Raw genomic sequence first — 12,178 nt, forward strand, 5'->3', positions numbered from 1 at the left:
TAGAGAGATGACACCATGCCTCCCCCTATAGTATATTTTGAGGTATTTCCAATCTTTCTCGGGTAGACGTTATTTTGACAAGCGAACATATGGTCCCGTGCATTGTTCGTCAAGTATCGGATTGACACCTCAAACGTATTAAAAGATATATAACAAAACAAAAACATTTCAAATGGGATGATGCAAATGAACAAACAAGTTGCTATATTTGTAAATGAAACATTAATACATTTTGATGTTTCAATTGATCTTTGGACATAAAAAGGACAATTTAGAAGTAAACTCATGTTTATGTCCTTCTAATTGTAATCAATTAATGAGAATTGGTCCCACTTTATTACCACGAGAAATCAATCTACAAATTTTTTTTATATCGAGATCTAGATCGAAAGTTAGCATTCTCAGATTTTTAATGACGGTATCATGTGCAACTAGATCTTAATCTTGAGTGAGTTATGAACTACTGCTTGTAAGTGTAACGACCTAGATCCACCGCTAGCAAATATTGTCTTCTTTGGGCTTTCGGGCTTCCCTTAAGGCTTTAAAACGCGTCTGCTAGGGGAAGGTTTCCACACCCTTATAAAGGGTGATTTGTTCTCCTCCCCAACCAATGTGGGACATCACAATTGTAACGACCCGAAATTTTCTACTTAATTTAAGGTCGCTACTGTATACGTAACATAAACATTGAATGCGAAAGACTTCATTTAAATTCCATAAAACATAACTTTTACCTTAAAATACGGTCATGGACTTACGTGTTTCGAAAACATATTTAAAACAACACAACAAAAGACCTGAAATAAAATAAATAAGCGTTTAAGTTAAAAATATCCTATTCTAACCTAAGTCTAAGAAAATAAATCACTATCCTATACATGTGTCATGGTCTCGAGTTGCGATGTCGTCATTAGCTGTACAGGAATGCCTTGCCTGAACCTGAAAAATGTAGTAGCACATGGCTTGAGAATTTAAAGAATGGCTTGAGAATTTAAGGAAATATTCAGTAAGTGACCCACTATTGGGGTTAAATGCAAGAACATGCAAATGCAATGACGGGACCTATCCTTTTAGTCTATTTTCCTACGGTACTGTCCTAACGGATAATTTGGACGTGTACCATATACTCTACACACAGCCCATACGTGCAGGTATGGGCTTACCAGTCAATTCGCACACCGCTGGGCCACCTTACTTGTCGGGTGAGCATACACTAGGACACTCCCTAGGCCGGACACCCATTAGAACTAGTAACCATCACGACAGCACTATGCAAAACATAACGATCGTTGTCCTGCCATTGGATGTACGCGTCTGTACCCTCGTGATGGAATAGGGGAATTCCCCTGAATGCATGAGCACACATAATGCATGAGGTCCCCAACATTTCTACTTTTATCATTAATGAATATAACCCTCGCTATCATCTTTCATGCTTAACATATCATTTCTCATTTTTTAGTCTACGTATTATACATAATCCTAACGGGGTTACATTTCATTTCATTTATCGTGATATCATGTCATTCATAACATGTTGTATACATACAATTTAGAAAACATAACATAACGCTCCATGCTTTTAACATGTCGTTTCATAACGTGCAATTTATACAACAATTACCTCAATGATAACACAAAACAATCTAAAAATAACATATCACATCACAATATATCGTATCATAAACATGTCATATCGTAAACACTTCGTGGTCATATCGTTCCCTAACTTATCATGGCCTTAACGTTCTTATACCTATCACAGTCATATCGTTACGTGAACATACCTTAGTCATATCATCACAGGAACGTATCCTAACGCTATCGTTCTATCAATCTATCACAAACCTATCCCTTTCTACCCATATCTTAACCATATTCTTTCATCAATTTCCTCTATCCATAGCACTCCGGTATGTAACCTAACCTTAACGTTTCATGAACGTATCTTACTCCTATCGTTATATTTCGTCTTGTACATCATTCTCGTATCCTATCTCAAACATATCCTTGAACACATCGTACCATAATTATTATTATCATACAATCCACATATTATAACATAACATAAACATAATATAAACATACCGATTCACTGATAATTCACACATATCAGTATATATGACACGTGTCGAAGCCCAGGCACGTGTCAACATCAAATATAACCATGCCGATAGTAAGGCCACTTACCTGGCTAGCTTAAGTCGTTGTCACGAATATATCTTTAATGAAAGTTTGATTCCGTCCTTTGAAATCCAAGTCAACCTATGTGAGCCCATGACGTCAGTTTCAAGTTTGAACCCTATAACATTATCTCTAATATACTTTGGTCATTGTTAAAAGTCTTGAAATGTTATATATATATATATATATATTATGCTATTTTCACTACATATCTTATTTTCTACCATTACTGTGGTAGGGAATATATTGTTACCGGACAAAATTTAATATGGAGCTTCTTGTCTTCTGATATTTTCGATTTTATTTTTAAATTCGGTTGACCAAATCTTTTCTCCTTCTTCCCTTTCACTTTTGAGGGTATAAATAGATTTTCATTCTCTAAATAGACATTCCTTCATATTTATTTTCTAAAAAGATATTATTGGCAAATTTTAATCCGTGGTTGCCCTAATCTTGCAGATTTATAGAATTGCCAACAAAAATCTAATTAATTGGATAAGTGAAAATGAGATTTGATTATTACATGATCTATTAAAATATTGGATATAATATTGGATAAAAGGAAAGAAATCTGATCCTAAATTAATTTCTTATAACCATAACTATAAATGAAAAAGAAATCTGAGATAGGATTTTACCATAATACAGACCAAAATCCCTGAATCTGCATCTGCTTGAAAGCCACATTACTTCTCTCTCCAATTCGACATTTTTCTGTTTATTTTTGGACGAGATATTGTGCCCAGGGTTAAGGAGAGAAGACGGGATTGAGATAAGAGGTCAGTGGAGAGAGGTATGTAAATTTTATTTTATTATTTTTAAGTCATCATTTCTTAGTTATTTATTTATGAATTATTATTATAACGGTTATTTTGCGTATATTTTTTTAATAATTTTTTTTATTTGTTTATATTTTTTATTTTATATATATATATTGGGCTATTATAGGAAGGGTTTGTCGTTTTTGTAACTAATTCAATAAATCTACCATTTTGAGAACTTAAGAGGTGAGAACATAATTTCACGAGATAGAATTCGGTTAACTTCTCCCTATAGTACATTTTGGGGCATTTTAGTCCTTGCAAGTGTAGACATGATTTTGGTGAACGGTCATACCCCTGTACTGACCCAATATGAAATGGTAAAAACCTATCTAGGATGAAAACATGTAAAAGGAGTTTGGAATGAGCATGCAACCATGGACAACACGTCCTGGACAAGCAAGACTGGGATATCTGTCATACGACGATTGACAATACGCCTTGGACATGCATGACCGTGACATCCTCCCCCAATCAATTGGTTGACGTCCCTATCAATCGACTCGGACAAGCAAGACTGAGACATCTTAACAATGAAGCTCCACCCTCTCATGCTTCTCATTCTTATACATGGGTAAGTATTTCTCAGATCAGTGAAAAGGTGAGACTTCATTATTATTCAAGTCTCGAATCCAGCACTGTAGTAGGCATATTGAATAGATTACAAAATTCATTCTCACTCATGCAAATCAAATGACAAGCATTCACATGCAGAAGTCTACAACTCACTCGTGATTAAGATTGAGTCGCACATGATCATCTGATGAAATATTAATTTGCTAGCGGTGGATCTGGGCCATTACAAATGGTATTAGAGCCAGACACCGGACGATGTGTCAGCTTTCTCGTTGTTCCCCGAAGGGGGGTAGACACGAGGTGGTGTGCCAGTAAGGACGTTGGGCCCCGGAGGGAGGATGAATTTAGTGGCAGTCCCACATTGATTGGAGGAAGGAAAGAGTGCCAGAAAGGACGTTGGGCCCCGAAGGGGGGTGGATTGTGATGTCCCACATTGGTTGGGGAGGAGAACAAAACATCATTTATAAGGGTGTGGAAACCTTCCACTAGTAGACGCGTTTTAAAGCCTTGAGGAGAAGCTCGAAATGAAAGCCCAAAGAGGACAATATCTGCTAGCGGTAGATCTGGGCCGTTACATATCAATTAACAAATTTATAAAAAAAAATTAAATATTTCATGGTTCAATACTATTTAGGTTATTACTTTAGTACGATTCTCTCATATGTTAATCACAAACCATTCAAATTAAACTAATGCTCTTAATATATGGTGTCGTGGAGCATCTGTCTGGTATCCGATTGACACCAGATTTGACCTTCAGAACTCGTCTGGTATCCGATTGACACCAGATTTGACAAGATTTCATATTTCATATGGACGGACTTGACTCTAGAACTACATATCAAAATTCCCTTCAGAACCCGACTTTCGAGGTTAAGGTCCAAAACCCTACCCAACCCTTCAACAAGCCTATCTGGTGACACTCATGTCTACTCAGGACTTGACTCTAGAACTACATGCCAAAATTCACTTCAGAACCTGACTTTCGAGGTTAAGGTCCAAAACCCTACCCAACTCTTTAACAAAACCCTACCCAACCCTTCAACAAGCCTATCTGTGACATGAGTGTCTACTCAGGACTTGACTCTAAAACTACATGTCAAAATTTCCTTCAGAACCCGACTTTCGAGGTTAAGGTCCAAAACCCTACCCAACTCTTTAACAAAACCCTACCCAACCCTTCAACAAGCCTATCTGTGACACTCATGTCTACTCAGGACTTGACTCTAAAACTACATGCCAAAATTTCCTTCAGAACCCGACTTTCGAGGTTAAGGTCCAAAACCCTACCCAACCCTTTAACAAGCTATATGTGACACTCATGTCTACTCATTGTCCCTATCTTGCTTATGCCTCACTTCCTCTTCAATGTACACATTATATGGTGTATTGGATGATGCACCATACTCTTCGGTCGCATCATGACATACTTCTGTATTAGCCCTCGTGTGGTCGAATGCGCGTCTTTTTAGGGTCCCAACTTTGCTTGTCTAGACGTGAGGGTTACAACATACTCTTTTTATTGTATGGTTGTGACACAGTACATCTAATCTAATTAAGCCAAAAGTACGACACCTATATTTAAGATAATCTCATATGAACCGACAAAATCTTACCACGACCAAGGCAATAATCTAACATTTTTTAAAAAATATTTTTTATAATACCTAAATTAAGGATTCTCGAGAATCGTTTCAATTGCTTCTTGTTTTTTATGAAGAGAACAAATCTTTTTATCGAACGATACAAAAAATAGGTCTAGACCTTCCCGAGAATGATTTGGAAGATGGGCAAATTTGTAATTTAACCTCATCCCATTGGAAAATGTTTTTGGAAATATTTGCATTTTAGGGATAGGTTATTAATATTTAATTTTTTTATTAAAAAAAAAATTAAAAATTAAGAACCATTGATGATCCTTGGTTCTCCAACTTTGAGGCACCCCTTTCGCTTCCATCTCCAACCCCAAATCCCTCGAAATTTGCTTTAAAAATTGAAGCTTCCTTGCGCATCACTCAACCCCACCAAGAAGGGGCTTCAAATGCTTGGGCGTCAAATTTGACCCGCAAGTTTCAATGTCCTTTCTTTATGCCGTCACTATCTCGTCGTGGAATCTCCCCCATCCTCGTTGCTCCCACAGTCAACATTTTGCAGCAAAAATCGTTAAAAGGGTCAGAATTGTTTTTAAATTATGATCACTCATCATTTTCTTTCCTATATACCCCACCTGTAAAGTGTTCTTGATTTTTTACTAGAACACTGTTGGATTTTAATCGCTAATCAGGACAAATCTTTGGCTTGGGATAGAAGAAACCAATGATTTTGGCCTTATAACTATGTTTTTAAATTATGATCACGCATCATTTTCCTTCCTATATACCCCACCTGTAAAGTGTTCTTGATTTTTTACTAGAACACTGTTGGATTTTAATCGCTAATCAGGACAAATCTTTGGCTTGGGATAGAAGAAACGAATGATTTTGGCCTTATAATGTGCAGGTTTACAGGATAGAAGGTTGGATTTTACTTTAACCCGTTTCAAGGTGAAGGAAAAGGAGAACGGTTTCAATTCCCCCACCCATCTTTTTCATCCGCGTTATCTCTGTCTCATTGCGTAGAAAGTGAACCCTCTTTTGGATTTGTTTTTTTAGTCGCTTTCTCTCATTGTTTCGCCTGTTTATCGTTTCATTCAACCACTGATTCTTGTGCACCACGCTGATTTCTTGCCAAAGTGGGGTAAATTTTGACTCTCTTTCTTATATAGAGCTTCAGAAGCTGAGAACTCCCTTCATTCTTCACATAGATTGAGCTAAACCCTGCTGAGTGTTGTAGTACACCCATCTTGCATAAATATTCATGGGTTTCTTTGATTTCTCTATGAACAGCTTAACTAACTTATTCTTTTATGACCCTTCTTCCCCTGTGGGCTCTGCTGCTCACTTTCTCCTTGAACCCAATGTAGCTCATGGCCTGTCTGGTTTAGCTCACCTAGTTTTGTTTCTTGTTCTTTTCTTCTCATGGGTGTGCTTAAAGTTGAAGGCAGAGTGTGGGGAACGTCGAAGAGAGACGAGGTGTTTGTATGATAAGGGAACTTACATATGCTGCCTCGTTATCTCTGTTTTTAGTCTTGTTTTCTTTTCTCTTGACTGCTTCTACTGGTATAGAAATGGGTGGTCTGAGGAACATATGGTGACCCTTTTGGATTTTGGGTTGAAAGCAATTGTATGGGGCGTTGTTTCCTTTTGTTTACACTCCCAAATTCTCAAATCAGGAAAATCTAAGTTTGCAATTCATTTGAGAGTTTGGTGGGTTTCATACTTTGCTGTCTCTTGTTACTGCCTTGCTGTGGACTTGGCTCTTTATAGACAAGCCCATTCGTTGCCTATCAGATACTTAGTATCTGATATTATGTCGATCGTCTCTGGTTTATTGATCATGTATGTTGGGTTCTTTGGGAAGAGTGTGAGTGAACAAAACCCACTTGAAGAACATCTTTTAAATGGAGAATCAAGCTATACTTCTCTCGGTAATGGCGACGTCGAGCTGAAGAACTGCAGAGGAGATGAAACTGTGACCCCTTATGAGACTGCTGGAATATGGAGCATTCTTTCATTCTCTTGGATGGGTCCTCTGATTTCAACTGGAAGTAAAAAGGCGTTAGACCTTGAGGATATTCCTCAACTTGCTAGCCATGATGCTGTTTCTGGGACCTTTCAGATTCTTAGAAACAAGCTTGAGTCTGAATGTGGAAGCATCAATAGACTCACCACGCTTTCTCTGATTAAGGGTTTGCTTTACTCAGCTTGGAAAGAAATACTTCTATCCGCTTCTTTTGCATTAGTTTACACATTGGCTACTTATGTTGGCCCCTATCTTATTGACACTTTTGTTCAATATCTCAATGGTCGTCGAGATTTTGAAAATGAGGGCTACGTTTTGGTTTGTGTATTCTTTCTGGCGAAACTCGTGGAGTGTCTTGCAATGAGGCATTGGTTCTTTAGGGTACAACAAATCGGATTGAGGGTTCGGGCAGCATTGGTTGCAATGATCTACAACAAGGGTCTGACTCTTTCTTGCCAATCAAGGCAACAGCACACAAGTGGGGAGATTATCAACTTCATGACTGTAGATGCGGAGAGGGTCGGTGAGTTCAGTTGGTATATGCATGATGTTTGGCTGGTGTTTTTTCAAGTTGTACTGGCCCTGTTGGTTTTGTATAAGAATCTTGGTCTTGCTTCCATCGCTGCTTTTGTTGCAACCATAGCTATTATGTTGGTAAATGTTCCATTGGGAAAGTTGCAGGAGAAGTTTCAGGACAAGATTATGGAATCAAAAGATGCTAGGATGAAGGCAACATCTGAAATCTTGAGGAATATGAGGATTCTTAAGCTTCAAGGATGGGAAATGAAGTTTCTATCTAAGATATCAGAACTTAGAAACATTGAGGCGGGATGGTTAAAGAGGTTTCTTTATACATTGTCGGTTACCACGTTCGTCTTTTGGGGTGCCCCGACGTTCGTGTCGGTGGTCACGTTCGGGACTTGTATGCTTCTAGGGATCCCATTAGAATCAGGGAAAGTCTTATCTGCCCTTGCAACATTTCGGATTCTTCAAGAACCAATTTACAATCTTCCTGATACAATATCAATGGTGGTCCAAACCAAAGTTTCACTTGATAGAATAGTGTCATTCCTTCGTCTTGACGACTTGCAGTCTGATATTGTAGAGAGGCTTCCAAGTGGTAGTTCTACTACAGCAGTTGAGATTGTCAATGGAAGCTTTTCTTGGGATTCGTCTTCGTCGAATCTGACATTGCGTGATATCAATTTCAAAGTGGAACATGGCATGAGAGTTGCTGTTTGTGGTTCTGTAGGCTCAGGCAAGTCCAGCTTGCTATCATGCATCCTGGGGGAGATACCTAAAATGTCTGGGAACCTGACGGTGTGCGGGACTAAGGCCTACGTAGCTCAGTCGCCATGGATACAGAGTGGGAAGATTGAAGAGAACATACTCTTTAGCAAAGAGATGAACAGAGAAAGGTACAAAAGAGTTCTTGAAGCATGTTGTCTAGAAAAGGACCTCGAAATTCTTGCATTTGGCGACCAGACGGTAATAGGAGAAAGAGGAATCAATTTAAGTGGTGGACAGAAGCAAAGAATTCAAATTGCTCGTGCCTTATACCAAGAAGCTGATATTTACTTGTTTGATGATCCTTTTAGTGCAGTTGATGCTCATACAGGTTCACACCTCTTCAAGGTAATTTCTTTTTCCTATTTAGTTCTCCTCGTGTCGAGTTATATACTATCGTTAGAACTCGATCCGTGTATATACAATAATCAATTGTGCGTCATTTTTCTGATAGGAATGTCTGCTTGGTGTTCTGAGTTCAAAAACAGTCATTTATGTAACTCATCAAGTAGAATTTTTACCTGCTGCAGATCTTATCTTGGTAAGTTGTTGAGGATTTTTACCTTTGCTTTCCCTTATGCTCCTTGTACTTTCTTTACATCTGAGCTTTGGAGATTCATTACTATCAGGTAATGAAAGATGGAAAGATCACTCAAGCTGGAAAGTACGATGAAATTCTTCGTTCTGGAACCGACTTTATGGCACTCGTTGGTGCACACGAGGAAGCATTATCAGCCATTAATTCTGTTGGAGCTTCTGCTAGCAAGGAAGATGGGTCTATGCTTAGTACCAATGGCATTACTGATGAGGAAGACAAAAGAGACATACAAGATGGGAAGGCTGTTGATGCCACTGAGTCAAAAGGGCAGCTTGTACAAGCAGAAGAGAGAGAGAAAGGAAGTGTTGGGTTCTCAGTTTACTGGAAATATATCACTTCTGCTTATGGTGGAGCTCTTGTGCCTCTTATATTGCTTGGTCAGATTCTCTTTCAGATTCTTCAAATTGGAAGTAATTATTGGATGGCATGGGCTACTCCTGTTTCAAAGGATATGGAGTCTCCTGTTTCCACCTCTCGATTGATCATCGTCTACGTTGCGTTGGCCTTTGGAAGCTCTTTGTGTATCCTCATGAGATCGACCCTTCTCGTGACAGCTGGTTTTAAAGCAGCAACCGAACTCTTCGTTAAAATGAACACGAGCATCTTCCGAGCTCCCATGTCGTTCTTCGATTCTACTCCCAGTGGAAGAATTCTCAATAGGGTGAGTGAATTTGTATTCATGATTGTGAGATTCCACATCGCTCGCTCTCTCCCTAGTAGACGTGTTTTAAAAACCTTGAGAGGAAGCCCGAAAGGGAAAGCTCAAAGAGGACGATATCTGCTAGCGGTGGGCTTCGGCCGTTACAATGATGCTCTTCAATTAGTCACTTGAAACTCGTAATCATTATTTATAAATACTGTTCCTTATTTTCAGGCCTCCACAGACCAAAGTGCCATCGATATGGATATACCTTTCCGAGTTGGGGCCTTCTGCTTCAATGCGATTCAGCTCGTGGGAATTATTGCTGTAATGTCTCAAGTTGCATGGCAGGTTTTCATTATCTTTATCCCTGTGATGGCTCTGTGCATCTGGTATGAGGTATACCTTCCCACCTTGTCTTGATAACAAAGTTGCATAATGTTTTAACCATGCAGCAGCTACATTACATTGAGCTTTTTTTATGCAGCAATATTACATTTCAGCAGCACGAGAGCTGGCACGGTTGATCGGAGTATGCAAAGCTCCAGTTATACAACTTTTCTCCGAAACCATTTCTGGATCAACAACTATTAGGAGCTTTGAACAAGAGTCCAGATTCCAGGACACCAATATGAAACTGACCGATGCATATTCTCGTCCCAAGTTCCATAACGCTGCAGCGATGGAATGGCTCTGCTTCCGTCTCGATATGTTGTCGTCCATTACATTTGCCTCCTCCTTGATTTTCTTAATATCTATCCCTGTGGGAGTCATTGATCCAGGTACGTTCTTCACTTTGGTTGATCTTCAAACAATGATCTTCAAAAAAAACATTCCCTCTCCAATAGCCTAATCCTTTTTGCTCTGTACACTGAAGGCATTGCTGGCTTGTCAGTAACATATGGACTGAACCTAAATATGTTGCAAGCTTGGCTAGTATGGAACCTTTGTAGTATGGAGAACAAAATCATTTCGGTTGAGAGAATATTTCAATATACTTCAATTCCTAGTGAGCCACCTCTAGTCATTGAGGAAAACCGACCAGATTGTAGCTGGCCAGCATTTGGAAAAGTTGAACTTCGTGATCTGCAGGTACTTTCAAATGACGCCTGTGATTTTTCTTCGACTTTTGCTGATTGTTCGATGTCGTGTAGGTTCGTTACGCACCGCAACTGCCTCTTGTGTTGCGCGGTATTACATGTACTTTCCCAGGAGGGAAGAAAACTGGCATTGTTGGGAGAACAGGAAGTGGCAAATCAACTCTAATACAGACACTTTTCCGAATAGTTGATCCTGTAGCAGGTCATATTGTGATTGATAACATCGACATAACGACGATCGGACTTCATGATTTGCGGTCGAAACTCAGTATCATCCCGCAGGATCCAACCATGTTTGAAGGCACCGTGCGGAGCAACCTCGATCCACTTGAAGAATATGCAGACGAAGACATTTGGGAGGTATCTTTGTTTCCTCTTCTAATCATTTCTTTACATGGAATCTCTTTTGTTTTGTGTTTTCTTTTCCCCCTCTCATGAATGCAAACATTTCATTGATGCATCAGGCATTGGATAAATGCCAACTTGGAGATGAAGTGAGAAAAAAGGAAGGAAAGTTGGATTCTGCAGGTATATTTATGGATAATCTGGTGAAAGTTTCAATGAATTGATGAAGTTATTGAAACTCATTCACTTTGTGCATACAATGCAGTTACTGAGAATGGAGAGAACTGGAGCATGGGTCAGAGGCAGCTCGTGTGCCTCGGTCGGGTGCTGCTTAAGAAGAGTAAGGTGCTGGTCCTTGACGAAGCAACTGCATCAGTCGATACAGCTACAGATAACTTGATTCAACAGACTCTCCGACAACATTTTTCCGACTGTACAGTCATTACGATTGCACATCGGATAACTTCTGTCCTTCATAGTGACATGGTTTTGCTTCTAAGTCACGGTTCGTATCGATATTGATATAGTCCATCGAACTATTTAACTTGTCGATCCACAACTTGATTTCTCTTACTCGTCATGCAGGACTCATTGAAGAGTATGACACCCCTACAAGATTGCTAGAAGATAAGTCATCCTCATTTTCTCAGTTAGTTGCAGAGTACACACATAGGTCGGGTTCTCGATAAAAGGCATAGCAAATGATTTAATATATACCGTACCGAAGACCTCCAACCGATAACTAGGCGATGATGGCGAAAATGTGTACTATTCTGAAGATCTTGGTTTGGAGTCTTTGAATAGGTGAAAGAATAATCTGTTGACATATACTACCGTTTACTAGATTTACCTCATAAGAAATTTTGGAACCTTGTAAGAGATGTCTTTTTAATTAGCACTGTGTGCGTAAATTTACTGAGACTTGTAAACGCTTGAGTTTGCAGATAATAAAGTAAATTTTTCATCATTGGAAGTAATTTTTGAAAGAATAATGCATGAATCATCA

General features: G+C 39.0%; 1 protein-coding gene across 2 annotated transcripts; it reads left to right on the top strand.

Moving 5' to 3' along the window:
• Window positions 1-5,593: 5,593 nt before the first annotated feature.
• LOC111789099 (ABC transporter C family member 3) lies at window positions 5,594-12,139 on the top strand. 2 transcript variants are annotated; one of them, XM_023669743.2, is made up of 11 exons: window positions 5,594-5,752; window positions 6,081-8,837; window positions 8,944-9,030; window positions 9,119-9,748; window positions 9,962-10,126; window positions 10,215-10,509; window positions 10,605-10,819; window positions 10,882-11,187; window positions 11,292-11,355; window positions 11,438-11,677; window positions 11,758-12,139. In XM_023669743.2, the coding sequence occupies exons 2-11, from the start codon at window positions 6,438-6,440 to the stop codon at window positions 11,859-11,861; spliced, it is 4,506 nt and encodes a 1,501-aa protein (XP_023525511.2). In that variant the 5' UTR covers window positions 5,594-5,752; window positions 6,081-6,437; the 3' UTR covers window positions 11,862-12,139. The 2 variants fall into 2 exon arrangements, with proteins under 2 accessions (XP_023525511.2, XP_086977461.1); XM_087121335.1 differs by lacking the exon at window positions 5,594-5,752 and having other exon boundaries at window positions 5,816-8,837.
• Window positions 12,140-12,178: the final 39 nt, after the last annotated feature.

The sequence above is a fragment of the Cucurbita pepo genome, chromosome 2 (genome assembly GCF_057944985.1).
Source record: "Cucurbita pepo subsp. pepo isolate OVF chromosome 2, ASM5794498v1, whole genome shotgun sequence".
Taxonomy (NCBI): Eukaryota; Viridiplantae; Streptophyta; class Magnoliopsida; order Cucurbitales; family Cucurbitaceae; genus Cucurbita; species Cucurbita pepo.